The sequence below is a fragment of the Gaeumannomyces tritici genome (assembly GCF_000145635.1).
Source record: "Gaeumannomyces tritici R3-111a-1 unplaced genomic scaffold supercont2.2, whole genome shotgun sequence".
NCBI lineage: Eukaryota > Fungi > Ascomycota > Sordariomycetes > Magnaporthales > Magnaporthaceae > Gaeumannomyces > Gaeumannomyces tritici.
The window spans coordinates 6,179,601-6,207,319 of NW_008804546.1; the positions used below are offsets into that span (position 1 = coordinate 6,179,601).

The 27,719-nt window shown below is 58.2% G+C and overlaps 11 protein-coding genes across 11 annotated transcripts in view; 7 read left to right on the top strand and 4 right to left on the bottom strand.

Annotated features, from left to right (window-relative positions):
* Nucleotides 1-2,844: 2,844 nt before the first annotated feature.
* On the top strand, nt 2,845-4,601 carry GGTG_04636 (hypothetical protein; the record flags this gene model as incomplete). Its single annotated transcript, XM_009222432.1, has 3 exons — nt 2,845-3,680; nt 4,049-4,193; nt 4,463-4,601. The coding sequence occupies exons 2-3, from the start codon at nt 4,102-4,104 to the stop codon at nt 4,599-4,601; spliced, it is 231 nt and encodes a 76-aa protein (XP_009220696.1). The 5' UTR covers nt 2,845-3,680; nt 4,049-4,101.
* A 4,016-nt stretch (nt 4,602-8,617) lies between these two features.
* Nucleotides 8,618-11,555, bottom strand: GGTG_04637 (hypothetical protein). Its single transcript, XM_009222433.1, has 3 exons — nt 11,380-11,555; nt 10,395-11,193; nt 8,618-10,144 (listed from the first exon to the last, which is right to left on the bottom strand). The coding sequence occupies exons 1-2, from the start codon at nt 11,440-11,442 to the stop codon at nt 10,402-10,404; spliced, it is 855 nt and encodes a 284-aa protein (XP_009220697.1). The 5' UTR covers nt 11,443-11,555; the 3' UTR covers nt 8,618-10,144; nt 10,395-10,401.
* A 260-nt stretch (nt 11,556-11,815) lies between these two features.
* On the bottom strand, nt 11,816-14,667 carry GGTG_04638 (hypothetical protein). The gene is made up of 2 exons (XM_009222434.1): nt 13,999-14,667; nt 11,816-13,929 (listed from the first exon to the last, which is right to left on the bottom strand). The coding sequence occupies exons 1-2, from the start codon at nt 14,469-14,471 to the stop codon at nt 12,480-12,482; spliced, it is 1,923 nt and encodes a 640-aa protein (XP_009220698.1). The 5' UTR covers nt 14,472-14,667; the 3' UTR covers nt 11,816-12,479.
* Nucleotides 14,668-14,810: 143 nt separating this feature from the next.
* On the top strand, nt 14,811-18,383 carry GGTG_04639 (hypothetical protein). Its single transcript, XM_009222435.1, has 3 exons — nt 14,811-15,034; nt 15,099-16,629; nt 17,170-18,383. Exons 1-3 carry the CDS (start codon nt 15,021-15,023, stop codon nt 18,145-18,147), a joined length of 2,523 nt encoding a protein of 840 aa, XP_009220699.1. The 5' UTR covers nt 14,811-15,020; the 3' UTR covers nt 18,148-18,383.
* A 737-nt stretch (nt 18,384-19,120) lies between these two features.
* On the top strand, nt 19,121-19,489 carry GGTG_04640 (hypothetical protein; the record flags this gene model as incomplete). Its single annotated transcript, XM_009222436.1, has 3 exons — nt 19,121-19,209; nt 19,285-19,303; nt 19,436-19,489. 3 exons carry the CDS (start codon nt 19,121-19,123, stop codon nt 19,487-19,489), a joined length of 162 nt encoding a protein of 53 aa, XP_009220700.1.
* Nucleotides 19,490-19,724: 235 nt separating this feature from the next.
* On the top strand, nt 19,725-20,214 carry GGTG_04641 (hypothetical protein; the record flags this gene model as incomplete). Its single annotated transcript, XM_009222437.1, has 1 exon — nt 19,725-20,214. The coding sequence occupies one exon, from the start codon at nt 19,725-19,727 to the stop codon at nt 20,121-20,123; it is 399 nt and encodes a 132-aa protein (XP_009220701.1). The 3' UTR covers nt 20,124-20,214.
* Nucleotides 20,215-20,561: 347 nt separating this feature from the next.
* On the top strand, nt 20,562-22,451 carry GGTG_04642 (hypothetical protein). The gene is made up of 3 exons (XM_009222438.1): nt 20,562-20,600; nt 20,676-21,338; nt 21,419-22,451. Exons 2-3 carry the CDS (start codon nt 21,042-21,044, stop codon nt 22,073-22,075), a joined length of 954 nt encoding a protein of 317 aa, XP_009220702.1. The 5' UTR covers nt 20,562-20,600; nt 20,676-21,041; the 3' UTR covers nt 22,076-22,451.
* A 147-nt stretch (nt 22,452-22,598) lies between these two features.
* Nucleotides 22,599-23,017, bottom strand: GGTG_04643 (hypothetical protein; the record flags this gene model as incomplete). Its single annotated transcript, XM_009222439.1, has 1 exon — nt 22,599-23,017. One exon carries the CDS (start codon nt 23,015-23,017, stop codon nt 22,676-22,678), a length of 342 nt encoding a protein of 113 aa, XP_009220703.1. The 3' UTR covers nt 22,599-22,675.
* A 2,042-nt stretch (nt 23,018-25,059) lies between these two features.
* On the top strand, nt 25,060-25,407 carry GGTG_04644 (hypothetical protein; the record flags this gene model as incomplete). Its single annotated transcript, XM_009222440.1, has 1 exon — nt 25,060-25,407. One exon carries the CDS (start codon nt 25,060-25,062, stop codon nt 25,405-25,407), a length of 348 nt encoding a protein of 115 aa, XP_009220704.1.
* An 87-nt stretch (nt 25,408-25,494) lies between these two features.
* Nucleotides 25,495-26,435, top strand: GGTG_04645 (hypothetical protein; the record flags this gene model as incomplete). The annotated part of the gene is made up of 3 exons (XM_009222441.1): nt 25,495-25,755; nt 25,838-26,286; nt 26,360-26,435. 3 exons carry the CDS (start codon nt 25,495-25,497, stop codon nt 26,433-26,435), a joined length of 786 nt encoding a protein of 261 aa, XP_009220705.1.
* A 199-nt stretch (nt 26,436-26,634) lies between these two features.
* GGTG_04646 (hypothetical protein) overlaps nt 26,635-27,719 on the bottom strand; it is a gene marked incomplete at its 5' end in the record, with an annotated part of 2,876 nt that continues 1,791 nt past the window's right edge. The window contains one exon of the mRNA XM_009222442.1: nt 26,635-27,710. Coding sequence (XP_009220706.1) covers nt 27,012-27,710 — 699 coding nt within the window. The 3' untranslated portion in view covers nt 26,635-27,011. The remainder of the gene's footprint in view (nt 27,711-27,719) is intronic.

The following is a 27,719-nucleotide window of genomic DNA, read 5'->3' on the forward strand; positions in this document are numbered from 1 at the left end:
GCTAAACATTGAAATTAGGCATAGCCCAGCTTGTGCAGCCTCGTCTGTCATGCCTGGTCGGGATTGCCTTGTCATCTCAATCTTGCGCGCCCAAATGTTCTGGACCTGCTGGTAGCGTTTGTTTCTTTGCTTTTTTGTTTCCGTTTCTTGTTTTTGTCTTGTATTTCTTTTTCTCTCTCCCTTCTCCCTGATCCCCTCCCGCCACCCGCGGGCTTGTCTTTATGGTTAGGCTACATGTACAGGCAACAGCTCCTTTCCCTCTCTCGTTAGTCGACGCACGCCCCCCCCCCCCTTTTCTACCCCGAACCCCTACCATCGTTCCAGAGAAGTGGGTGGTGGCTTGCGGGTGATAAGCGACCAAACGGAAATCCGTCCAGGCCAATTGGCCGCGTTTTAGGCCTAGTCCCTTCCCGGCCTCCTGGGCTCTCGCTTGCCCGTGAGGTGTGGTATGACTTTTTTGCATGCACAAGGACGTCGTCCTGTCTGACTGTGTGTGTCCCCATCGCCATGCCTTGTCCTGTCCTGCCGCCTGAGGTAATCAGCCGTGGGGTGTCGCCGATGGTGGCATGGTGGCGCGATCGGGAGGCAACAGCAACAACATGTAGTAGCCGTGCCAGCCGTGCCGTGTTGTTGCTGTTTGTACCTTTATTCCCTCTCTCCATCATTTATCAACTCCTTTCTTTCTGCCTCAGCCCCCAATCCCGAGGATGCGGTCCTGAAGGATCTACGTTTTCGTCTCCCGAAAAAAAGCAAAGTGAGGCGTTTGCTTGTGCACAGCTAGCCTCACAGTCTACACGGTAGAGGCCCAGCTAAGGATACTTAGCATCGACGACGGCGCCCATTTTGTTCTGCCCGGTGGACGATTCTCATTTTCGGCGTTACACCGGTCACTAGCATCTTGGAATAGGAACAGGCCCGTGTTCGGATCCTTCTGCCCCCATCGTTTCTTCTTTCCTTTTTCTGGTGTATCTTGGTGCTTGTTTCCCACATCCCACGAGTCGCTATGCTTTGCACATTTCTACCGGATGGTCTGCCGCGCTATCAAACAAGGCTTCCGCGGCGCCTTGATCCTTGTTGGCGTGTATTTAGACCCGCCTTTGATGAGACGGAAGGCAATGGAAATTTTTTTCTTCTGCGACCAGGCTAGGGTTGTTGTTATTATAGTCCCTGCCCGCTATTTGCTGCGACATGCGGCCTGCGGCACAAATGCCTGTATTTCCGGACAGCTGGTAACCATGGGGTGAGAGGGTCCAAGGGAAATCCGAAGCACAGGCGAGCAGGAGGCAAGGCGAACATGGCGCCCTGCTAGGTCGTGAGTCGGCCGGAACGTGAGCGGCCTGGGGGGCTAGGATAGGCTGCCGGTACTCAATTTGAGCCGAGACTAGGGGGCACAGCCGATTGCGCCACGATGTAAAGGCTGGGAGAGAGAGAGAGAGAGAGACGGGAGAGAGTGAGAGAATAAGCAAAGAGCAAAAGCCAAATAAAGGTGACGAGCACAAGGAGCGAACCGCGGAACATCCAACGTCACACGCGAGGCCCAGCGCGGCTCTCCGATTGGGACGTGGAAGGGTGCCAGCCGAGGCTGGACAGCTACTCAGTTAGCTCCCCCCGGTTACTTCAGTTGGCGGAGGCAAAACAAGGGCGTGGGCGAATGGGACCGCAGAGGCGGCGCCGAGGGCAGGGCTTGGTGGTGCCTCGCGGGCAATCAAAAAGGTGAAAGAAAGGCCGCGCGGAAAAAACAGGCTTCGGTCAGTCGCAGGGCTTTAGTCACGCACCCCCCAGGGAAAATCGGCAGGTCATAACCGCAATGAAGAAGGATAAGGCAAATGCCAAACAATGTCAAAATGTCAAAGCAATGCACAAATTTCCCAGTCGACGTGTTTGTTGGTCCGGGTGGGCTGGCCCGTCGGCCTCATCAGGAAGGACGGCGGCGCTCGTCTGGACAAATTTGATTGATAAGTGGGAGCGCCATTCTCCACAGCTTCCCTTCCCCTACCTACCTAGGTAACCCCCCCGCCCCGCCTGGCCCTGGCGACCGAAGGCTTCTGCGGCTTCTGGCAAAGTTCGAGCAGGGCTTCCAAAACAGGGCCCCAGGAGATGGAAAAAAGGGACGTGGAATGGCAACAAAGGGGACTGGGAAGTGCTGGGGCCAGAAAATTGGACTGAGCCTTGTTTGGCTCGCGCTAAGCTCCATTTCTCCCGGACCCTGCCCCGAAATGCTGTTGAACTCCACCCACTGCCCTAACGGGACTAACGCACGAAGTCGGCGAGCGCCAGAGCGACGCTGGGCCGCGACCTGCCCTGTCTCCCCCAGGTCCTGGGGCCTAAATTTGACAGACCAGCGCGCGAGCATATACACACCCCCCTTATCCCCCTGCTGGGGGGTGTGGCCAGAGAGACCAGAAACGACCCAGGTGTGCCGTACATCCCGGTACAACTTGTTCGGATCAGCTAGGGTGCATGCCAGGCAAGGAGAGTGAGAAAAAAAAAAAAAAAAGAGGCTAGGTTCAGGTACACTCAACCAGGGGGGGTGGTGGACCCGTTCTTCTTTCAGGTCAGGTACACCCGCTGTCCCAGCCAGCCCATAGCGCACACATTCGGCTGCCTCTGGCGGGCCACACCCCCGACATGGATGTGAATTGGGAGAGACCAAGCCCGACCGGGGACCGCAACCTTGACGCCAGCTACGGAAAGGGGAAATGGGCAACCCGTCTGGGCGATGAGGGTGCTGTGTGCGGTTCGGGTGCTGGGCTAGGGAAGCGTGTGTGTGTGTGTGTGTGTGAGAAAGAAAGACAGAGCGTGTGTGCGGCGCGCCATCCCAAACGAAGGGGTCCGGCAGCCAGAAAATAATCCCCCAGACGATTCATATAAGACACAGACACACCCCTTAACTTTCCCTCTCCTCTTCCGTCCTGCCGTCTTCACACAACATTTTAGAGGTTATCTCCTCCTAATACAGTCTTCTCCTGTCTCTTGTTTGCGTCCTTTCCCTGTCGCAGTGTAGAATATTAGAACAACCACGAGGTGCAAAACTTCCCCATCGATTTCCACCGTTTCCTGCAACCCGCAGCAGCCACGCCAACGTCAGCCCGTCACCGACCTTCGCTTTGTACCAACAACGACGAACCCCCTTCGCCTAGGCCGACACCATTTTTTTCTGCCGTCCCAGGCTAGATCCACACCTCGAGCTGCATCGTCCCCACCTGCCGCCTCCTGCAGAACGTTCCTGACAGCGCAGCAATCGACCCGACCGCCATTCGAAGATAGCGCCAGCCGAGTCAACGCACTCGACCGCAACGATCGACTTCCGAACCCTCGTCGACCGTGCAGCAGCAGCAGCAGCAGCAGAAACTTGTCAGAGAGGCTGTGAAAGACCAAAGACGGTCTCACCCGCGTTTTCCGGCGCTGCCTAGAGCCTTCAGCTGCCCTGGGGTCCCTGACACTCATCGTCGAACTCCGTACCTTGCCGCGAAGCAATCCTCCGACAGGGAGTCCAGAAACGGAGGAGATAGACCTGAGAGGGTCTGACAACACAACAACCCAAGACTTTTTTTTATTTGGTCCCCTCCGCTCTCCGCGTGCTGCAGCAACACCGCCTCGCGCAACCCCTTGCTACCAATCCTAGCGGCCCTTGACTGCTCAAAGAGGGAAAAAAGCAAACCCTTATTTTTTTTCTTTTGGTGAGTCAGAAAAAAATCCTGCCCAACCAGACCTGGTCCACCCCGTCCGTCCAAACCCAGGTCGGGACAGCGGGATTTGCTGTCGGCATCCCCCTGCCCATCGCTCGTACCCCCTTTCGCTCTGGCTTTATTTTTGCCCAACGATACCTTTTTTATTTTTTATTTTTATGGCGTTGACATGCGCACACCGGTCCCCATCACCGTGTTCAGGTGGATGGATATAAGACCGGCCGTGGGTGCCGTCACGTTTTGATGTCCGGGGAGAAGATTTCCCCCATCCCCTCATCACACAAAGCCGTCTACCCCCATCCACAGACAAACCTTAGCGACCATGGGACTTACACAAGACTCTCCTCTCTCCGCCTTAGGCTTCTTCCCTGCCCCAGAGACGCCCCGTTCTCTCCCGCAGTTCACCACCACAATGGCCGCCTCGAGCACACAATACGCCACGCCCATGGGTCGTGGCGCATACGACACCACGGGTGTGCCCAAGCCCCCCCCGCCGAAGCCCAGGTAAGGCCTTCCATGCGTGGCCCATCCATCCCGGAGCAGCCTACAGAGGCTCGAACCGCCGGCGGGTGTCGACAAAGAAGGTCCTCCCCGCCCTCCGTGCCGGACTTGTCCTGGCGCACTTTGGTCAAATCGGCCGACGTCGCAGGTTTTTTGTGTGTCTGTCTGCACGGCGTCTACCCAACCACGTCGTGCATATGACACCGCATTTTCGAAAACCTAAAGCCGCACACATTTTATTCCGTCTGTCTCTCTTTGACTCGATACCCCAGTGTGTCGGCGATCAACACGGCGGCCCTGCCTGACCACGGTGGACCCTCCCCTTCCTGCCATTCTCCAACATCGACACTGGCCTACTTCGCCCTTCTGCAACAGGGCTCACCACCTTTTGACCACCAAGTCAATCATTAAACAACGCTACCGTCAGCTGTACAACAACAACACAACTCCTTGTAATTCCGGACCGCATCCGCAACCAACGACGCGCCTGCACCGCCCACTTTTCTTGTACACCATCAAGCGCAAGCCTGTTCAATTTTTGGTTCTCTTCCTCCCGACCGGCTCGATATGCCTCGCTTTCCGGATATCGGATCAACCTTACACACGTTTTAATCCCGTCTTTCCTATACTCTTATTTCCTATCATTGTTTTGAGGAATACATTTTCTGGCTCGCCGCCACCACGCACACGTACACACACACACACACAACACACCGTCTCAGCCCGACTTTGCTTCCCAGCAGCAGGTCGCCAGGGTGGCAAACAGAGATCAAGATTGCAGCCAATCGTGGCGAGGTCTCAACCGAGGCATTCAAAGGGAGACGACTTCCCTCGCCGCGCATTCCGCTTTGGCCTCTGTCCCATTCTCGACTGTCCCTTTTCAGCTGTGTTTCTCCCCCCACTATTTTCTCTTTTCGGTCTCGCGCGGCGTTCAACTATAGACGGTATCGGATTCGCTTTTCTCTCGGCTACCAAAATCACATTTTCCTTTACGGGGTCATTCGGCAACAATCAACAAAACAGAACAGGCGACACGCGTCCAAGAGAACAATCCACATTTCTCGACCGATTCCTACCAACGACGTGTCCGGTCCGCCCAATCCCTTCCGACGAATTCCGCGTCTTGGCTCCTCGGAGAGGAATTCCAGGCTGTCGTTGGGCCCATTCTGGCTACAAAAAAAAAGACGACGCGACAGGGGACGCGAGCCCCATATAATGCTGGGATATACATGGGATTGGATTATTAAAAATTGGCTCGCCAGGTTGGGAAAACAAAATGTCTCTGTTTTGGGTTATGCATATAGACTTGCGGTTTGGGTTTTTTTCCCCTTGCTTTTTCCTTTCGCTCCTCGCTTGGGCTCCCTCCAGCCCTCCCTTCGCGGGGAGGTGAGGGATCGAATGCTTTCTTTCTTTTCGTTCGCACACACCACTCCCATCTATCCTTCTCGTTTGTTCACAGCGCTGTTCAATCATTTTGGATGCACGAGGCTATTGGAATATTCGGCAGACCCAGATCCTGGGCCCGGTTCCTCGCCTTGAAGAGAAGAGAGAGATACCCATTGTTTTCGACTACTTTTATTACTATTAGACTTTGTACAAGTACAATTCAACTACGTGCTCGCACCATAATCCTGTTCCTATGCTTGCTCACACTCGAAGTTTATTTTCACCTTCTCCCACGCTCTCGGGCTCAATGCTACGTGACGTGCTGCACAGCTCACCGCACACCGCTGCCTTGGCGCGTAACACCTTGGGGGTTTGTGCCCCCTGAGAAGTCCGGGATACATTGTGACCGTCAATGACGCACTAGATTGGCGCCAAGGGCATTCTCCGGCTTCATTTGATGAGCTGACTCTGACCATGGAGCATGGGCAACCAAAAAAATTAGGTGGGTGGGCTGATATTACAGAGAAGGAAAGAGAGACAAAAAAATCATAAAAGAAGCAAACACGCACAAGTAGGACCGGCTAAAACGAACAGGATGCGACGACGACGAGCGACGAGTCCATTGGGGGGTGAGAGTTGGGTAGCAGCAAAAGCAGGCCGGCCCGTCATCAAACAAGGGCGCCCGTGCAATTTACCAGGCAGCTCGAGAAGCGAGAGGGCACACAGCTTGGCCCAGTCCCATGACCCGGATCGGATCCTCCAGCCCGTCCGTCCCCCTCCTTGTTTTTTTATTAACCGTTAAGTCTAGAGCGAGCGTGTGGGAAAGTACTTAGGAGCGATGGGAGGCCCGCCAGCAGTGCGCGCGCGCCCAAGCGAGCTTGACAAAAATCCGGGGTGGACAGACAGACGTGCAGGACGATCATGATGTCCCCCAATGGTTACAGGTCTCCATGTCCATTTTTGTATCTTTTCTTGTTCTTGCTACCTTGTTTGGTCGGACATCAAAAACCTAGTACATGACTGGGCCATGTCTGGGCTGAGCAGACGCAGCAGCAGCAGCGGGAGCTTGGACACAACGCAGGAGACGGACGTGTTCATGTCATTTTCTCTCTCCCCCTTTTACCACTGGCAAAGACCCAGCAAAGCTCCTCCCCCCCTTTCGCAGTTGGCTCTACGTCGTTGATCGGTGCTAAATCGGGAAATGAGGCTGGCTACACCAGATGGAACTGCGCATCGAGTACCCTTTCGTCTCGCGTGCTCCCCGCGGGCTCCAATTCGTCGTGCGACCGGCATATTCTCGTGTGACGGGGTTGGTGGTCTGGGGTGGGAGGAGCAACAAAAAAAAAAAACGAAAACGAACGAAAGGGAATGGTGCACGTTCCCGTCCGCTTCATTCGTTCGTCCATCCACAAAGGACAAAAACAAACGCAGCGGCGAGGACACACAGCCAGTACTACTGGCCAGCCATAGGCGCAAGTCCACGCACATACCATACACGCACAACGCACAGTACACACACACACACACGCGCCCGCGCGCGCGCACACACCCCTCACTCGTTAAATTTGGTTTATTTTTTTTCCCCATAGGCAAACGCGGGTGCCATCGGCCATGCAGAATTACAGCCAAAAAAAAAATCGGCGGTGCGTAGGTTTTGGCCATGTTCGGTGGGAGCGCGCGCGGACGGACAGCTCAGACGGTGAGCGATAGGGTTGCTGACTAGCAAAAAAAAACAAAAACGAAGGCTATCTCGTTGCTTCTAGCTGATGGCGAAACGTGCGCGCTAAAAAGGAGGGGGTGAGGGCGAGCGGACACAAGTAACGAACAGAGCGGGATAAGATAAAATAGAGGATAGCCGGGATAAAATCATTAAACTGGAAACAATGAGCGGCGGGCGATGCGCAGCTGACCGAAACAGACTCGACCAAGCGGCCGTTCGCTCATGCAAGGGCCCGAGGGAGAGCCGAGGTCGAGCAAGGTCGGGGGGGCTGCTGGCTGGGCTTTGTCACACAGGAATGCAAAACCTGTGCGAGGGGTCGGGAAAAGATACAACGACGAGAAAGACATGACAGATCACCTTACTCAAAAGTCGGGGGAGGAGAGAGAGAGAGAAGAAAAAAAAGCAACAAAGATCAAACACACAAAAGCAACCAACAACAACCGCACACAGCGCACGCACCGCACACCCACCCTCGAGATCAATAGGATTGTATCAATAGGATTGTTCAGGGGTGTCCGCGCACAAGGCCGACGGACCAACGACCCGGCTCCTTGGCTTTGGCTGAAAAATGGGAGCTAATGCAAGGTTAATGGAGGAGGAGCGGGCAAGTGCGCAGGCCCTCCATGCTGCCGCCGCGCATTCTAGCCCCAGGGGCTAGCTCGCTGGAAGTTGGAAGCTGGGACATGGATGGGCGACTGGAATGGAAAAAGAAGAAAGCAATGACGGTGACTTTTTTTTTTTTTTTTTTTTTAGAGGTGAGGGTTGATAACAAAAGGATAAGCCAGGTCACAGGGAAGCAGCAGAGCTCAAACGCGTTCGTCCGCCTACAACACCCACCACGCCAACCAGCACAAATAACACGCCCACCCCCCACTTAACCCCTTTTTGATCACCACTGCATCAGGGACCGCAGAGCCGGGACCAATGACAGGGAAGACGGGGGGAACGGGGAGCGGGTAATCATTGGCAGGCACCGCCGCGTGGTGAAAAGGGGTCACGACGATGAGCCAAACAGAAGATAAAAAAAAATCATGAACCCTCAACTGGTCCGCGGAAGCATTGCCATCGAGATGGAGCGGACAGGCGTGCAAAACAGGAGAAGTGGAGAGGACATACGGTAAAGGTAAATCCCAGGGAATTCAATCGCCTGAGAATAAAATAAAATAAATAACAATAATAAAATAAAATAAAATAAAAAACAACTCACCCAAAGAGGAGTGAATGTCTCGTCCGAGTCACCAAAAAAGTGACAGCTCAATGGATCCTCAGCCTGGGGATGCGTGCCTGCACATCCCATTTCCCGGCCCTTGCTTTTTCCGTCGGGTGCTCGTGCTGCTTTCGGATCCTCCATTATGGACAGATGGGCTTGTTTTCTTTGTCGCTGCCAAGTCGCCGACTAGAATCTGGTTTCCATTCTTTGCCTCGACTGTGATAGGTTTTGCTTATTGATTTTCCAACCATGCCGCTCTGCCACGAAACCAATATACACGCGACGGCTTTACAAGATCGCCATCACGGCCGCCCTTCATCTTCGGGTCGTGGCGAGGGCCCTTTGATCCGCTGACCTGGTCGTGCTGCGTCGTGACCTCAGTTATACCTGCCACTCCGCCGGTCCTTGTCGTCCGCCCTCTCTGTCATGTCTGATACATTGGACGACGATCGCTCGCTTCCCGCCCGCCCTGTTTTCCTCCTTGTGTCTCCTCAACAAAACCGAAAGCAGCTGCAAGCGAGCGAGGGCGGAGGGGGTTGGTTGCTGCTGGACGCGCACTCCCTCTGCTGTCAAATTCCAACTGCTTCGCTTATTTTTTTTTTCTTTTTTCTTTTTTGTTTCACTTTATTGATTCATTTTATCTCGTGTATTTGATTATCGAATCCCATCTCCAATGCCTCTCTTTTTGACAGGTCGTTGTGGGGTGAGCCGTGTTTCAGCTTGCCAACAAAAGCAGAGGCGACCAAGCCACATCGGCCGGGAACATCGGGCACAAATTGGTTCTAGGCGGGAAGGCGTCTTTCTGCTCGCCGCCAGCAAAAAAGAAGAAATCAAGGCCGGTTGGATGGTTGATCGCGATAGGTTACCGAGATGGGCCAGTCTTGTCCTGTTGTTGGCCGCCCAGGGGGTTACTTTCCTCTCATGATCTCCAGGACCGCACGATGGGGTGGAGCGATCGCCGAGACAGAGGGGTCCTGCGCTCGGCTACCAGTCAGCTCTCCCCATCCCTTGTTGATCGACTTCTCACAAATGTCCAGCCCGACTCGACCGATATGGGAAATGCAAAAAGAAGAAAAGGGTCATCAGGGTGTGCGTCCAACGGCGGCAGGCCAAGACTGTTGTTGCTTCGAGCCCTGCTTGCGAGCCAAGCCCTCGACGGGAACCAGGCCATCGCTTCCGTCAGAGCCAGGCAGGGGTCGTTCCTTGCAACCCAGGCCATTCCATTGATCGACCGACCCGCAGCGACGACGACGCAGCGTCTCCCGGTGCTGTGGGACGGGCCTGTCTTTTTTTCCCCCTTGGCTCTGGGTGGTGTTGTGGTGAATGAACATGTTCGTGTTTGGGAAGGGGCAGCAGAAAAAATGTGACAGTTCAAGGCCGCGGCCCCATACGTCAGGGCAAATAAAAGGCAGTCGATTGACAAATGATATAAGAACAAAGCCTTGGTTGGTGAGTGTCTGGACTTGATCATAATGATACCGCCGAGTCTGCCTGGCCCCTTGCAATGACAGCAGGGTGCCGAGTCGCTGGATATGCCAGGAAAGGAAGCCGATTTGGGGGTGAGCAGTCGGGGATGCCATGCGTCACATCCATCACACCACCCCGAGTGGCCCGGATCACAGTTCCGGGTAGACGTCGCTGCAACCCATGCAGCACATCACAGACCCCAAGGGAGGAAGGATTGTGATTGTTGTACCTGCGTCAGCAATCGCGAGCCGGGGAGCAAAAAAGAAAGAAACAAAAAAAGCAAATATGGACGCCGGGGGATTTATTTTTCTGGGAAAGGGAGCCCGAAAGCTGAATGAGCAAGGGAGGGGTGAGAATGTGCGGCCTAGCGCAAGGGGTGGTGAGTGATGTAGGATGAAAAGAAGAAGAAAAAATCACTCACGTCCGTCTCACAAGCGGCATCCGATCCCTAACGCGCTCCCACTCGCCGAGATCGACGTCAAAGACGCCGAGCGCGGGCGCCGCCGCGGCCTCGGGCACCTCGCCGCCGGCCCCGACCTCGGGCAGGGCGCACAGGACGCGGCCCCCAGGGATCGACGGCCATGCTGCGCCCGAAGCTGACCCTGCCGCCCGGCCCGGCCCGTGGTGGTGGACGCCGACCTGGGCGGCGGCGACCACGAAGCACTGCGCCTCGACGGCGCGCGCGCGCGCAGCAGCAGCAGCACCTCCCAGTGCGCCAGCCCCGTCGGCACCGTGAAGGCGGACGGGTGCGTCAGGACCTGCGCCGGCCCCCCCGCCCCTGGTCGTCGCGGCCGCGGATCCCCCCAGCGGGCCAGGGTGAGGGCGGGCTCGGGGAAGCGCAGGTCGAAGCACGTCTGGGCGCCGACGCGGCCGACGGGCGTGTCAAAGGGCGGGGTCAGGGCCGCGCCGGCCGCCGTGTGCGCCGACTCGCGCAGCGCGCCGTAGTCGAACAGGTGGAGCTTGTCGTAGGTGCCGCGCGCGTCGATCGTGCCGCTGCTGCCCGTGATGTGGATGGTGCGGTCAAGGAGCCTCTGGTTGGTCCCGTCGGAGGCGGGGGCGGGGGCCGACACGTGGATACCGACGTTGACGTCGACGCCGTGCTCCCGCGCCGCGGCCTGCAGGCCCAGCACGAACAGGGACGAGGACTCGGGCCGCGCGAGCGCGAGGGACTGCTCGCGGTTCTCGGCGATGTAGTCGGATGCTTCCGGGAGGAAGAGGACCTGGGGGCGGCGCACGTGGGAGGAGCCAGTCAGCCGCGCCATCCGTGCGGGGAGGTCGGGTTTGAACAGGGCCTGTTCCCCGTCTGAAGAAAGAGAGCCCCTTTGTCATTGGTCGACACTTGGCGGCAACAATGATCCTGACCAAGCGAGAAGACCGGTGTTACAGGGAGGACACCAGCGAGTTACTTTTGCGCCGGCCGCCGAGGCCTCCTTGACCAGCTGAACGCACTGCTGCAAGTTGTGTTCCATGGAGGGGGTGGAGCAGATCTGTCCAATGGCCTGGATATCACGATATATCAGTCGGTTGACCAGTTGTGTGTGTGGTAATGACAACGGGCTACGGGCTATTTTATGTTTCCCGCTTGATCTTTGCTTTGTTGGTGGGTCCTCGAGCTGCGGCAACCCGAGGCTGAAAGAACACCTCGGAAGCTCGGACCAGGCCAGCATCAAACAATGCCATCAGAACAGGTCACGGTGCTAGGCTTTAAAGGCAAGGTCGAAGGGGTGGTTGTTAACATACCATCTGTCTGCGTAGTGTAACGGTATCTCACTTCCTGAAGGGAACACCACCTGCAAGGTTGTATCTGTAGCTCTGGGGTTTACACATTCGAAACTCCTAGAGCTTATCCAGACTTTTTTTGTCGCTTGTTTTTTTTTTTTCCATAAGTTATGCTACCGAAGAAATATTTTCTTGTCTTTTTTTTCTCTCTTTTCAACCAACTTTTTCGAACCTCTTTCTCCAACCCGACAATCACAGTGTCTCTAGGTTGAACAATGGAACGAGGGGCGGAGGGACCAACTGTGAGGGGCATCTTGAGCGAGGCTGTTCTAGTAAATGTCCTCTTCGCGACTCTGAGACCTGACTGAATGCGGATACGGTGTCTGGGCCAGGCCTTTGCGACTATTAGCATGTCTGTGGCGTCAAAGGTTCGAGCGGGTGCCGGGTCGGTTGGTCTATGTCGGGGACCTGTAGTCCATGTCGAGTCCGATTGCGGGTCGGCAGTGATGAATCGAGGCCATGAGATAAGGGCTTCCGTCCGGTACCTCCGTCTAGTGCCTCGACAACACCAAAGGCAAGTGGGCGTAACAACGGCAAAACTAAAACAAAGAGACAGGGGGAACAGTTGTCACATAAACTTGCCATTGTCTGGAATAGAAGGCAGCTAACAAGTTGCACGCCCCGACAAAACAACATGCAATGCACACTTTCCCCAGGGTATCATGATAGGGGAGACGGCACCCTCCTCGCTCCCAAGCCATAAACATGTCCGGCAGCAAAAGCGCCATCACTGAAGAGCCCCCCAAACCCCGAGCGTCCAGTTCGTGTTGTTGGTGGCGCCGCCGGCCGTGGCGCGGCTGATGAACTCGCCGGGCCGCATGCTCTGCCGGTGCTGGGCCTTGAGGTCGACCTCGGCCGCCCTCGACGCGCCCGCCGCGCCCTGCTGCAGCCACAGCTCCCGGTCGATGGTCGCGATGGCCGGCGCCCGGAGCTGCGACAGCAGGCTCGCCCCGGCCCAGGGTCCCAGGGACTCGATGGCGCGCAGGTCGCCCGCCTCCGGAGGCTCCGCCAGCTTGCGCGCGGCGGCGGCGCCCGTTTTGGCGTTCTGCTGTTGCTGCTGCTGTTGCTGCTGCTGGCGGCGCATGTGCGCCTCGATCGGGTCCGGGGCCGGCACCGCGTTGGCCGCGTCGTGCCACACGCCGTCCTCCTCTTGACCCCCCGAGGGCTTGTTGGCATCGCCATTTCCGGCGTCTCCTCCGCCTGCCTCGGCGGGATCGGATCCGCCGTCGTCGCCGCCGCCGCTATTGGCCGCTTTGGGGCGGCCCTCGGCGCGGCGTTTGTCGACCATCTTGCCACGCACGACGTCCCAGCCCCAGCGGCGGACGAGGCGGTCGACCTCGTCAAAGACGCGGCCGCGCAGGCCCAGGACGCCGGCGCAGCCGCCCGTGAAGATTATGCGGGACATGCACACGCTGCGCACGTCCATGGGCAGGGCCGCCAGGTGTTCGTAGACGAGAAGATGCAGCGGCAGCTCCTCGTCGTCGAAGCTGGCCCGCGAGCACTGCTTCTCGAAGAAGGCGCGCTCGCACGGCTCTGCGAGCTGCTCAAAGGGGAGCGTCACCGTGGTTGGCGGGCGTGTTGATGTCAAAGGGATGCTGACGCTGTCCCCGGCCAGGTCTGTGGGCGAGTCCGCTGGTGCAGGTGGTGGTGGTGGTGGCGGCGTCTCGGTGTCGGACTCGTCCTGCTCTGCGACAGTAGTAAGGCCGTCAGGCGATGACTCCTCCTTGGTGGCGTTGCCGTTGTCGACTGCGGGCTTGCACCAAACCACTCGGGCAACAACGTCCTCGCACTCGGCAAAGCTGACGACGCGCTTGGTATTGCTCCCATCGGAATCGTCCGTAGAGTCGCCACTGCCGTCCTGGGCGGCAACCGCGCGGGCGAGAAGGCCGTGGGTCTCGTGAACCAAGGCCTTGCCGGCGCGGACGCTGCGGGTGCAGGCGACCTCGCGGTACTCGTAGACGGCAGTGACGACGGCTTCGTGCCAGCCCACGTCGACGACCAGAGCGGAGCGCACGCCGCCGACAAAGGCGGTCGAGACGGGCGACGACAGCAGCGAGATGATGGGCGCTAGAAAGCGGCTGAAGACCGTGTCGAGCGTCGCTGAAAGCAGAGGCACTGGCATCATTGGCGGCAGCGCGAGCACAACCTTGCGTGGGCGCGAGTCGATGAGGAGGTGGCTGGGGGAGGTGGCGGCGTGAGCGGTTGCGCATATCAAGGTAAAAGTGACGGCAAAACCCAAGACTCACGTAGAGAAGGCCTCCCTCAAACCGCGTTCGAGCTTGTCGGCCACCAGGCCCAGGTCAAGCCCTCTCATATCGAGGCGCCACAGCTCATGGTCATCGCCCCAGGGAGTTAGTACCTGCTGCTGCTGGCTCTTTGGGTCCCAGTGGCGGAAGTCGCCGAGGCGGCGTGCCTGGTCTGGGCCGAACTCGATGATGGCCTTGGGGGATGGGTCGCCCGCAAAGCCGACGCGGAGGCGGCGCGAGCCCAGCTCGACGACGATGGTGTCCTCCTCGGCGCGCAGACTCGAGGGCGAGGCAAAGGCGGGCGACATGCCGGCGCGCAGCGGCGTGTGCGGGCTGACCGGGCCCCCGCCAGCGCTGCCGGTAGCGCTCGCCACTCCGGGAGTGCCGGCTCCGGAGGGCGATCCGGCGCCGGCACCGGTCCGGATGTTGGCCACGGAGCGGTGGGCGAGGCTTGGGCCGGGGGTGCTGGCCATGGTTGCGGCTGTTTGCTCAGGAAAGGCCCCGCATGCGAGGGGTTGTCAAGGGCCCAGGGCTGGGACCAGAGACTGTGACAAAAGACACACAGTTGGCGATAGGCTCCAAGTTCGGGGCTGACGTTCAATGTGGTAGCCCAGGCACCTCAGCCAGGCCAGGATAGCTTGAGTGCTAGGACTTCCTCATGTTGGGTTCTTCGCTCAATTCGCTATGGGCTGTTTGGCCCACATCCCCGTAGAAACCAGTGCTATGGAGGGAAGCCCCACTTAAATGCATAGTCACCGACTTCACTCATGGCTCCATCTCAATCGACTATTTTCACCCCAACTCAGCTCTCAAGACTGAGGGCCTAAACCGAGGTCCCGAGTTTTCTTTTATAAAATAACATTAGCTACTTCCTTGATATGCTGACAATGGAACACTGATATTGTCGTTCGCCTGCCTTGAGCCGGCTTCGTTTCTTGCTCCCATCTTTCTTGGCTGCCATTCGCTCCAGTGTCTATTTCTCACTGATCGTAGCGTCTCACTGACCTAGCGTCTCACCCAGGATGGGTATTCCGGGGTATGTGCATGATGCCGGCGCGCTTCCATGGATACAACCACGGAGCTAACACCATCACGTCAAGTATCTACCAAGAGATTGGCCCGGGGGACCGTATCGCCCTGTCCAAGCTCGCCGTCCAGACCCTGGAGGAGACAGGACGCCCCCTGCGGCTGGCCATCGACATATCGATATGGCAGTTCCAGGCACAGGCGGCCAAGGGCGGCTCCAACCCGGCCATCCGCACGCTCTTCTACCGCCTCGTCCGCCTGCAGAGCCACACCATCAAGCCCATTTTCGTCTTTGACGGCCCGAACAAGCCCGCCATGAAGCGCGGCCGCCGTACGGGCGGCGGCCGGAGCGGCGGAAACGTCGTGTCCACCGCCATGGCCAAGCAGCTGATCCGCCTGTTCGGCTTCTACGCCCACGACGCGCCGGGCGAGGCCGAGGCCGAGTGCGCCCTGCTGCAGCGCCGCGGCATCGTCGACGCCGTGCTCAGCGAGGACGTCGACACCATCATGTTCGGCTGCACCCGCACCCTGCGCAGCTGGTCCGCCGAAAAGGAGAAGGGGAGCGGCAGCAGCGGCCCGCCCACACACGTCACCGTCTACGACTCGGCCGCCATCGCGCGCCCGGACGCTGCGGGTCTCGACCGTGAGGGTATGGTGCTCGTCGCCCTGATGAGTGGCGGCGACTACGACCCGGAGGGCATCCCCGGCTGCGGTGTCAAGGTTGCGTGCCAGGCCGCCCGCGCCGGGTTCGGCAGGTCTCTCTGCAAGATCAAGCGCTCCGACCCGCCGGCCGTCCTCGCCGCGTGGCGCGAGGGCCTCAGGCGGGATCTGGCCGACAACGTTAGCGGGTCCTTTAGCAGACGGAACAAGGCTGTAGCCGCTGCGATACCGGACGATTTCCCCGACATGGAAGTTCTGGGTTACTACACGCACCCCGTGGTTTCCCGGGATGCTGCGCTCGAGAGGCTCAAGATTTCCTTCTCTGATGCCCTTGTTGGCGGCGACATGAATCTTCTGGGGTTGCGGGACTTTACCGCCAACACGTTCGACTGGACTGGCAAGGGCGGCGCAATCAAGTTTATTCGCGTACTAGGCCCCAGCCTCCTCGTGCAGAAGATGCTGCTGCCGTCGCTGCAGCAAGATTGCCTGGTGGAAGCCATACTGAAACGGCGTGTCGACCACCCCAGCAGCGGACGGATTCCCGAGCTGCGCGTGTCGTTTCTGCCGCTGGCCGTCGTCGACATAGACCTCGACGCAGAACCAGACGAGGCCCCAGAGGCACACGGGCGCGGCGGCCTGGCTCTCAACAGCGATGATGAGTTTGAAGATGCCGAGGCGCCAGGCTCCACGCAGGGTGGCGGGCCTAAAAAGGTCTTTGACCCGTCCCAGCCCGATGTGGTCTGGATCCCCGAATCTGTAGTTAGGCTTGGGTCTCCCGAGGTGTTGAGAAACTGGGAGGCGGAGCAGGGGGCGAAAAGGGCGGTAGCATCAGCACCAAAGAAGAAGACGGCGGCATCAGCACCCAAGGCGACGAGGACCAGGACAACAAAGGCCGCGCCAGAGCCCAGCCATACAATGGAGAGGTACCTGAAAGCCACAAAGAAGGTATCTGCACCCACAGGACTGGGCTCCGCGAAGCCAGGCATTCTCCCTGACCGTCTCGACGGCCTCTCAAGCCACGGGTCACCAAATCCCGAGTCGGACTCGCCGGCAACACGACAGACAAGCTCTCTCATCAATGTCCAGTTGAAGGAAATTCGAGAGCGTGTCGAAGATTGTTCCATTAGCAGCAGCAAGCAAACAAAGACAATCAAAAGAGGCACCCCAAAGGATGCTACCAACTCGGCTGGGGAGCCTTCGCTACCGCCAGCCGTGGAGCACGCAAGATCAAGAAGCCCAACAACCGACAGAACTCCTTCCTCCTCAGTGATTTCGAGTGCTGGGACTACAACAGGCAGTTCAAAAAATGCAAGCTATAATAATAGTATCAACATCGTTACCCGCAGGACCCCTAAAGAATCGGGCCGAGATGGTGCTGCTGATAATGGCTCTTGTTCTCCCCCGCTATGCCATCGCTCGCCGCCACCACGTTGGAAACCGGTTGCTTTCTCATCTAGCCCACCATCGGCTCCCGCGTCTCCACAGCCTCTTCCTCTAACATCTTCATCGTCGTCCTTGAGGGAGCACGCAGTGCCTCCAATGCCCGAGAACTCATTCGACGACCCAGATCCGCACATGCTGTCCTTGTCGCCTCCACATGCCTCCACCAGCCACCGGAAGCGCATATCTTCTGGCACTTCCTCGTCGGAGACGAGCCCTACGAGAATGATGGAGCGTCTGAATCTCTCTTCCGCTCCAGACTCAACATCTGCTGTGAGGACAACGGGAGCCGGCCACGCCCACAGCGGCAGCAGTGCCGACAAGACAAAGCAGACGACCATCCTCGGGTTCGTCAAGCACGGCTTTGAGAAACAGCAGGCAACAACACAGAACCGCGCCCCGGCCCGGCGGGAGAGGAGCGCAGCCCGCTCGCCGCCCCGCCGCTCCGGCAGAGGAGAGGAGGGGCTGGCCAGGCCGGCGGCTTCTTCCCCGCCGAGGTTCCGCCGCCCGCCCTCCGTCATCTCGCTATCGTCAGACGACGACGCAAGCGAGCCGGAGCGGAAACCGGCGGCGGAGGCTGCGGAGCACGCAGCGGAGCCCACGGTGCGGGAGGAGCCTGCCCGCCATGGCGGACGCGCCCAAGTCGCTGGGAGTGTCGGTGGCTCCACCGCCACGGCGGCGGCAGCAGCAGCAGCAACGGCGGCGCCGGGTTCGGCCGGAAGCGGCCACGACAGCGAGTACAGCGACGAGGACACGTGGGCCACGGCCGAGTCGCGCCTGCCGCCACCGCCACCGCCCGACGCGGCGGGCGGGCCGGGAGAGGACGGAAACATGACGAAGCTGTACAGATCGAGGAGGAGCGCGGCCGGCTACATGTGCGAGGTGGAGGTCTCGAGGGAGGAGGCGGACCGCATCATGCGCGAGGAGGAGGAGGAGGAGGCCCGGGCGGATGGGCGGCGGCGGCGGCGTCGGCTGTACCGGCGCAGCGACCTTTTTGTCATAGATCTGACGGACGAGCCTTGACGGGTTTGCGGTCCCGGTTTTTGGTTCAGCTGCGTCTGGATACCTGCTGGTTCGATGTCTGTATATTTGCCTACGAAACACGGAATACGTGATTCACCGCTCTGGCGTCCGCCTTGAACGCTCGCCTCCTTGCCACTAGGCAAGATCATGGACTCGGATGAAGCCGTTGTTGTGCTGCCGGAGCGGGATGCTGGTGTTGAGGTCGTGTCCTCGCAGAAATCTTGTTTCAATGTTGCTTTCAACATTCGCTGTTCGAAATCGCCGATGATCTGGCGAACATGTCCGACGAAGCGAGCAACACCAGCCACTTCCATAATTATTCTCTCGTCGTTTTTATTCGTGAATTTTATGCTATATCGTTACACATGGCCACCGAGACAGCCAGCAAAAACAAGCAGCTCATCATTTCGCTGCGGTTTCGGAGAGCCTGTCCCCTCTTCATGTTTGACGACTAGAGCACGCCGCCACTGAATTCTGCCGCATGTGTTGCGTCTCGGCGCTTCAGAATTGGCTTGCTCTTCTACCCCAGTCTACCACCGCCACCGTGTGCTGGCGTTCCGAACTGAGAAGGGGTATGTCGAGGAAGGCGTCAGGCGGGGAGTTTTCAGCAGCGTTGTTAGTTAAATTAAGTTATTTAAAAATAAACAAAAAATAAAATAATAATAATAATAATAAAAATTAATAATAAAAATAATAAAAATAAAAGATAAAAAAATAAAAATTTAAATACTAAATGTTGCAGGTAGAAGGGATAGGCACGGTTTGAGGCTATTCCGGTTGATATGCTCTAAGGAGGAAAGGATCTGAAGTGCAGGGTCCCGTAGGGGCCTCTGCCCTTTATATACACGTGACTCCCTGTCCTCCTTGCTTACTAAGCTTCCCTCCTGACGCCTGGAAGCGTCACACGCTTCCAGGCAGGGGGACCGCTCTTCCGATGCCTCAGGCATCTGATATCTATGCCTAAGGCTTCCTCATGACAGTATATACTGTCTACTTTGTGACACTAAATAAATTAATAAAAAAGCTAATAAAAACCGGCAAGGCTACGCTTTTCTCGAGGAGGTAAGCAGCGGCACCCAGACGCCGAACTTCTCATACCGTATAACCCAGCAAGTGATCCATTCCTGCGTGCTACAGTCAGGCCTCTGCTCCTAAGGTAAGGCACCAGAGGAGCACTGAACAGTAGCACGTGACTTGAAGACTGAAGGGATTCACAAAGATCTTGGGTGCGGTCTGAATGCTTGTTCCAAGGGATGCTTGGAAGCTAACTTAGATTGACTAATGCCAGTGCATCTCTCAAGCACTATTTAGGACAGTAGGAAACCCTTCCTTCTTATACTAGGATCCGGAGGTCCCTTCTTGGCCTCACAGGCCTTGGATCTGTGGCTCTGGACAGACCAACAGATCCCAACTTGGATCTGTGGATCTGTTGACAGATTGACAGATCCTGCTTACTTGAGCAAGGAGGGGAGGGGCACCTGCCCTTCCTACCCCTCCTTTCCCTGGCCTCCTTTCTGGCCGTGGTTGTTGGTCGTATCACTGCGCTGCTGCAGGTCAGTCCCCTGGCCGTAGCAGCCATGGACCCCGTCACCATAGTCGGCATGATCTCGGGCATTATCACGTTCATCGACTTCGGCATCAAGGCTACCAGAGCGGCGGCGTCGGCTCGACAGGGTGTCGATGTCGTCGTCCCGAATCTGGGAGGGCTAGACCACATTCTCGGCGATATCAGGCGCAAAAGTGACCAAGCCTCCAAGGACCTATCAGCCACCGAGCAGTGGAAGAATCTATCGTCGCTTATCTCCGAATCCGAGAAGCTGCACACTAAGCTGCATGCGGCGGTTCTGAAGTTGGAAGTACCAAGTGGGCCAGGTTCAGGGGCTGGGAAGGAGCCCGGATCGCGTCAACGGCACAGTTCAGGAAAGGGGATATCGGCAAGCTCGGGGGTCGTCTGGAGTCCATGGATAGCCGCATAAGACACGTCAGTGCCATATCGCAAGCGTGAGTAGCAAACCCGGCAGTGAGACCTGTTCCTTAATTTCCTGAAGTCCAACAAGTGTCGAATGCCACGAGCTTGATAGTTTGTTCGCTAGGGATAACCACTCAAGCCGTGGTAATAAAGATTAAGCCCCCAGGGAGATGTATTAGAATCATGGCATCAAGGCCGAGTTCAAACTCGATCAAATCCAGCAAAACATAGGCGCAATAGCGGCAAACAAGCAAGTCGAGCTGGCAGCTCTCAAAGAAAGGCTAGAATGCCTCGACGCAGAAAGGAAAGCGAGCAAGCGGCAGGCAACTATCCTGGACATCCTCTTCTTCCAGGACCTGCAACGTCGGCTCTTCGCATTCCTCAATCAAACAAGTACACCAGCGAGTGGCTGTTTGTCCGAGGAGACGCATCTTTCCGGGACTGACTCAAGTCCGGAAGTGGAATCTTCTGGATCGCTGGCAAGGTACGCGGCCGTCGGGAACGGATATCTATAAATTAACACATGGACTGACGCTAACATGCCATGACGGGCACGTAGGTAGGCAGTGCCGCAGGCACAGTCACGTGCGATAGACTAGAGAGAATCATCGCCGTGGTTGCCACTAGGTCACGCTAGTGCACGGATCCATAACAAACCAGCTCGCTTGATATATACTGCCCATCTCAAAACCAAAGCATTCCATTCTCGACCGCTCCCCACCACTGCCGCTGCCAACTGTATGAGGTGAGGCGTAGGGCACGTGAGTGCACAGCCCACCCCGATGGATAGACCTGGTCCGCACAACGAGCATTCTGCACCCGCTGGAGCCAGAAACAGACATGCACTTTCCCAATCCGGTATCGCCTAAACGGGATACCTCACACACCAACACACCACCATCCTCACCATCGCCAGCCGCACGTCATGTCCGCCTCCGAGCTTGCCCTGAGGGTTCTCAACCCTTCCTCTTCCTCTTCCTCTCCCCCTTCCCCTCCACGCCCCGCTCCGGAGAAGCCACGCCGGCCGCCAAAGTCGTTCTACACGGACACGCCTATGACAGGCCCACCCAGCTACTCATGGAAGGACTTGCGGCATCCCATGCTTCGAAAAGCCACGCTTGACCTGAAGGACATCCGGTGGCTGGAGCATCTGGGCGGCGGCCAGGACGGCTACTGCTGGAAGGTCGCGTTCGGTGACCAAGGCCCTTTCGTCCTGAAAATGGTGTGCCGCCACTCATTTCTTCCCTCTCCCCCGCCTATCCAACATTCAACTGACAACTGACTTCTAACTGCCACGCCAAGTTCTGGGATGATGAGCGTCCTGACGTGGCCACCTACTGGGCTCCCGAACGCGAATGCCAGAACGTTGCCGTCCTGCAAATGATGGAGGCATCGTTACGCGACCACGGTCCGGTTCGGTTATACGACTACACCGACACCAGAGCCAACGCCATCGAGAACCTCTATGCGTTTTCCGAGGAAGGCCGCAAAAAGCCACGCATTCCGGACGACATGGATCTCACGGTCGAACAGCTTTGGATGCACAGAACAAGGCAGTGCTTTGGCTGGCTGAAGTTGACCATGGACAGCTTTGGGCATCGGAAGAACCGGCCCCCGGTCCTCGTGTGGCTCGGTCTGCGCCGCCCGCCTCCGCAGCCAGGTCGGGAGTACTTCGCCATGGTGTACGAATACATCGAGGAGGACGAGCTCGACGACGAGGGCGATTTGGGGGAGCGCAAAGAAGCGAATCGCCGCAGGATCTCCGTGTCCATGGGCTTTTTGTCGCTCATTGGGTTCGAGTTTCCCTACTCCTGGTTCCTGGGCAACTGGAAGAACGGCATACTGCTTGATCTTTCCGAGATCGTTTTCCCATTCGGGTACGGAACTCGCGTTTGCAACCGCAGGCAGGGAAATGCCTTTGGCCTACAGCAGGGCACAGTCGAGGTGCATGTGACATGATGTCGCGGTACAACGGATGAGAGCTCAAGGGTCGCCCGCAAATCAGCCCAAAGCATGCAGAGAAAGCACGCACGCCTTCTGCACGCCCCCTTCCCTTCCCCCTTCCCCCTTTCTATGATGGACAGGCGGTTGTTCTGGAGCTTGAAGGCCGAGAAGATGATCTGGGTGCGAGTAGGACGGCGGGGCTGTAAGGACGACGGGGCTGTAAGGACGCGGGACCGTATTCCTCTTACTGTTCTTCACTCCCCTAGTGCTGGCTTTAGGGAAGCCTGCGGGATGCATCGATTTCTCCTCCATGCCGCATGGGCACTTTTTCTCGCTTAGTTTTACCAACACAATGATAGACTTTCCCCATGCTGAACATTCTAGTCTCACAACTTCCCACGGGCATCATTTGCTACGATATGCCAGTCTCAAGACGTCCGAGTAGAGAAGGCGCTCCAAGCTATCTTCCATGCCAAGCCCTCCCTAGAGAACCAGGAGGTCCCCGCGTCGAGCCTGTGCCTCCTCCTCCATCATCCGGGACAACACGGCCCGCCTGCCCGTTTCCCCCGAAGAGTTGGCCCAAACACTTGGTGAACGGACCGCGGCCGCTTCTCATCAGAGTTGTCCCAGCTGTCGACGGGCGGACCGAGTGGTACGGCATCCTGTGACGGGCGTGACGCGCAGCGGGGGGCGCAGGGCGTAGTCGAGGTACGGCCTCTCTTTGCTTTGCGGCCCCATGAGCACGTTTCCCTCGTCGTTGCCGCTTGGCTTCTCGACCTTTGTGCGCGTGGTAGAGCAGGTTCGTCCGTCGACGAGCCGGATGACGCGGCTAAACGACATCTCCTCCGAGAAAGCGGCCCTTTGGGAGGCCCTTGGAGCAGCCGCAGCATCACCTTGCACGGCGAACAGTGGGAGTGGCTGGACCTCCTCGATATTTATGAGGAATGTCTCAGCCATCTCCTGCCAGAAGCTCCTATGAATTCTCTGGATAATGCGCTCAAACTAGGCTTCCAGATCACCTGGCAGGTTGGACATGATCTGTTCCAGCCTCTCGACTGGCTCGTTGCGGTTGACGACCATGCCCATGTCCCCGGATGACGAGGCACACCCGGAGCCAGACGCTCCAGCTTGCTGGGCAATCTTTTTTTATGATCCCCTGACGACTCCCCGGGGTCCAACTTGCCAAACATGTTTTTTTTTCCAGCAGCGTCTTGGGAATATGCCTCTGGATATCGTCCGTGGTATAGCTATACATATAACCAGGGCGTTTGACCGGCAGGTTGAACGCACCATCAATAGACGCCCCGGGGCCGCGTCGACACGCACAGTTTGATGTGTGCCGTCGCCGCGAGAAACGTGAGCACCTCAAGCACGCCCTCCTCCGCCCCGTTTTACTCGTCGAGCCCCGTTTATAAAAGAAGCAGAACTTTATGGGGAGCTTGCTTCTGCTCTGCGATAAAGCCGCAGCGCTGGATTTGAGCTCGGCTTTTTCCCAACTGTCGAAACTTGCCCCATCCCCTTACTACCTAAGGCAAGTGGGGTTCTCGGGGGCTGGCCCCTGCAACCTTTCATGTGGGCAATGTGCTCACTCGAGCTAACGCGACCTCCCCCATCGCCAGCCGAAAAGGCCTACAAAGAAGCTGCAAAACTTGCACCTGATGACCCGTCGCCCCTGTCTAATATCTCGGCCGTCCTCTACGGGATGATGCTGGGCGGGCTTCGGAGTTATCTCGAAAATGAGCCTTCGCAGGAGGCCCACTTGGGGACTTTTTGCAGCTCGAACCCCTGGTTCCAAAAGTGATAGGATAGGTTTTACATGGGAGAGCGCCGCCGGGGTGCGTCCAAAACCCTCGGTGAGCCGGCTGACCGCGAAGCATACCCGGTCAGATACGCGCAACGCGTCACTGGCCAAGGTGCGGCTGAAACTGCCCGCTCTGCCGAACGCTGGGCGAGGATCCCACGCCGCCCGAGTCGAAAAGACTGACAGGAGAACAGCGACATGGCCATCATGGGGAAATAACCTCGGAATCTTGTGCCTTTCCAAGGCCACTGCAGCTAATGGTGCCATTAGTTTGCATATTCATATTGCCGACACGAGGCTCAACAGCCCATGAGCAGCACACCTGGGGCTGTAGTATACCCTTTGCACACTTTAAATCCCGTCCCCCGTAACACTGCCTCGCGGCCCCAACTCCCACGCTACACGCACTGGGCTCCAATATGCGCGTGGCGGCGGCGGGGGCACGGCCGTCGCGCTTCTGGCTGCGTAGATAGGCTGGGCGGGCATTGCTCGTGTCGCGATGCTTGTCATGGGCTCGAACTTGTATTTCATGTTGGCTCGGAAAGCTATCCGGCGGGCCCAGCCGCACACGGAGAGCAAGCCACCAGTGGACGGCTTCCGTGGAGTGACGTCTATGCGGCACCAGGTTCGTTAGTTGGCCTTGACCGACAAGGCTAGCACGCTAGTTGCTTTTTGAATTTTACTGGATGCCAGCACTGACCGAGAAAGGGCAGCCGGTGTGGCAAAAGCTCGTGGAATCGGGAAGTGTTGGCAATGGTTTCGCTGCATACTGTACTAGGCTCCCCTCCCTGACGCGACCCAAAGCTAGGGTGACTTGGCGTCGTGCGTCGGCATCAGCCAATCGGCAGTAGCCACCGTGGAAGTCGACGCTAACTGAGGAAGCAGCTCAGAAGCTGAGAGCTCATGCAAGACGAACCCCTTGCATTCCGGTTGGCGCGGGCTCCAAAGAAAGCGAGCGACACGACAGGCAAGTCGGGCCGAGGTCAGAAACAACTTTTTTTTTCTTTTTTTCATTCTCTCCTCGGGTCTCGGGTCTCGGGCAGATGCAGCCAAGGCCAAGTGCACGAAATCGCAGCTGCCGAGTGGGGAGTGGGGAAGCAAGGGGACCTAGCATCTGTCAGGCAGCACATGACAGGAGGGGCACCTTCCCTCCACCAAGCCCCAAGACTCAAATAAAGCCTCACCCCGCGAAAAGCACATGTCATGGCCTCGCCCAGACCGTGAGCTGGGTCGCCGTGGCGGATCCGCGAGGCCGTGGGCCAGTGTCAAGGTTCGCCGGCGGCGCAAATGGATCACAAGGCGTGGGAGCACCGCGGCGGGTGGCTTGCTGATGGCGGTTCCACGGCCGGCCCAGACCTACTTCTCTTTGTCTCTTTTCCGCGGCTTTTTGTCCAAGCCCACCACTTCCTGCTCCCAACCCGAGACACCCACCCCGACCTGGCAACCTCGCACTTACTTGCTGGCCAACATCCCCTACTCTTCGACGACGACAAACACTGCCCGCCACCAAACATCCCATCCTACCGCCCAAGAAACCTTGAAATAGCCGGCACACCCCTCGCCTTCTCTCTGCCCTGCCGGAACCCCATCTTCCATCTTCTTCATCCCCCCCCTTGCACACGTCTCAGACACAATGGCTCCCATTATCCCCCACTGGGCCCGGCCCTCGCACCCCGAGATCCAGGAGGTGGAGATCAACGAGGCCGAGTTCACGTCGCTGTCGCGCTCCCGCGTGGAGGTGCCGCCCTTTGCCGTCTTTGCCAAGATGTCCTCGCCCCCCTGCACCGTGGCCGTCGGCGGGCCCACGTACGCGACGGTGCAGGTCGGGCGCGACAGGCACCTGAACCTCAACAGCGACCTGGTGTACATTAACCACTCGTGCGAGCCTTCGCTGGTGAGTTTGTAGCAAACCACAGTGAAGATAACTTGCGAGAGACTAACACATGCACACACACACACACCCCCACACCCTCCAGATCTTCGACACGGCCAACCTCAACATCCTAGCCGGGCCAAAGGGCCTCCAGCCCGGCGACGAGCTCACCTTCTTCTACCCCTCGACCGAGTGGTCCATGGCCCAGCCCTTCGAGTGCCAGTGCGGGACCGCGTCGTGCTGCGGCCTGATCCGCGGCGCCGCCGACATGCCGGCGCGCCAGCTCGCCGGCCGCTGGGTCAACGGCCACGTGCTGGACATGATGGAGGAGCGGGAGCGGGAGGCGGTGGCGGGGCCGTCCCGCAACGGCAATGGTGGCGGCTCCCTCGGCAAAGACCGTCAAGACGACATGACCGCCAGGGCCATGAGAGACGCCCTGCGCCAGGCCGAGCTCGCCGTCGAGGCCGCGACCGAGGCGCTCATGTCGTACATTGCTGGAATTCGCGGCAGCGGCGGGACGGTTAGGCGGATGGTGCGAGGGGATGGGAAACGGTGCGTTTATTATTATCAGCCCTTGAGTCCGGAATCCGACACCGTGGCGGGGGGCGTGTATTCCCACCACCAGCGGCGTGAGTCCCCGCAAGATGTCGGGCGAGATGGGCCGAGATACGACGACGACGACGACGACGACCTGCGTCTAGAGCAGTTGGGGAGGGAGGACGGTGGTGGTGGTGGTAGTGTTTGTGAGGGGGGCAAGGCGTGGATGCGTGATGCTGAATGGGGAGACATGGTACGTTCGATGGAAAAGGATGAACCAGAGCACTGGAGGACACAGTCGCTTTAGTAAACTGGAGGACACAGTCGCTTTAGCACAACTTTGTAGCCAGAGATTGACAGAGTAACAAAACACACTCGCTTTAGTACAACTTTGTAGCCAGAGATTGTCAGAGTACAAAACACACTCTTTTTAGCTGCGTGTCTCGGTCCGTCCGCTTAGTCCGTAGACAAGTTCGGCCGCCGGTCGACTACCTAGGTATTTTCGTTGCTTGTTGCATCTAGGAAGCATAGCATACCCCCTCTCGATAAACTCCTGATGTATTCTGCCGGTGCCGTCACACAAAAGCCAGAAACAAAAACCTCGACTCCGGCCGGATATGGCTCCAAAAATACAGAAAAAAAAAAAAACGCTAATCATCATAGTTCCGCTGATGATCAAATCCTGCTGGTTTCATGCGCTTGCACGGGCTGCTGGGTTTACCTATTCCAGCCGCAACCCTTCACTCCTTCTCCAACCACCTGCCGAGCGTGCCACCACCATCACCAGTAGAACTCTCGCGGCGGCTCTTGTCGGACCCGACGCCGCCGGCGTACTTGCTCTCCTCGTCCTCCCACTTGCGGCGCTCGACGACGGAGCGCTCGACAAAGGCCCTCGCGAAGCGCCAGGCCTCCGTGTCGGCCAGGTTCCAGGCCTCGACGGCGGCGCGGATGGCCAGGTCGGCCGGCTCCTTGCTGAACCGGATCTTCTTGGCCTTGTCCAGCAGGCCCACCTCGCTCGGGTCTGATGGGTTGGTGGTGGTGGTGGTGGTGGTGGTGGTGGTGGTGGGCCCACTGCCGTCGACGACGACCAGGGCCGCCGCTGCCCCGGCGGCCGTGGCGTTGCCGAGCGGGAAGCCAAAGTGCCACTCGAGGTCGTCGGGCAGGTCGCGCTCGGCGGGGATCCAGAGCGCGCGGCCGGCGCCGGCCTCGCCGGCCACGGCGTCCTTGAAGCGCAGCACGCGGGCGCCCGACGACACTGCGTCGGGCACGACGCCCTTCATGACGGTGCCCAGGAAGGCGTCGCGGACCGAGCGGCGGCGGAGCCAGTGCACGTCGAGCGAGGCGCGGCCGCTCGACAGCGTCTGCAGCGTGTAGGGGTGCGCGACGGTGCCGACCGTGTAGACGCCCGTGGCGTTGGAGTAGCGCTCCGGCGTCGACACCTTGAGGGA

Coding starts and splice junctions, on each gene's coding strand:
- GGTG_04637 (XM_009222433.1), bottom strand. CDS start 11,442: ATGGAACACAACTTGCAGCAGTGCGTTCAGCTGGTCAAGGAGGCCTCG. Junction 11,194..11,379: donor CCTCGGCGGCCGGCGCAAAA/GTAACTCGCTGG, acceptor CGCCGCCCCCAG/GTCCTCTTCCTCCCGGAAGC.
- GGTG_04638 (XM_009222434.1), bottom strand. CDS start 14,471: ATGGCCAGCACCCCCGGCCCAAGCCTCGCCCACCGCTCCGTGGCCAAC. Junction 13,930..13,998: donor TTGAGGGAGGCCTTCTCTAC/GTGAGTCTTGGG, acceptor CACCTCCCCCAG/CCACCTCCTCATCGACTCGC.
- GGTG_04639 (XM_009222435.1), top strand. Junction 16,630..17,169: donor ACCTGAAAGCCACAAAGAAG/GTATCTGCACCC, acceptor GCGTCTCCACAG/CCTCTTCCTCTAACATCTTC.
- GGTG_04642 (XM_009222438.1), top strand. CDS start 21,042: ATGTCCGCCTCCGAGCTTGCCCTGAGGGTTCTCAACCCTTCCTCTTCC. Junction 21,339..21,418: donor GCCCTTTCGTCCTGAAAATG/GTGTGCCGCCAC, acceptor TGCCACGCCAAG/TTCTGGGATGATGAGCGTCC.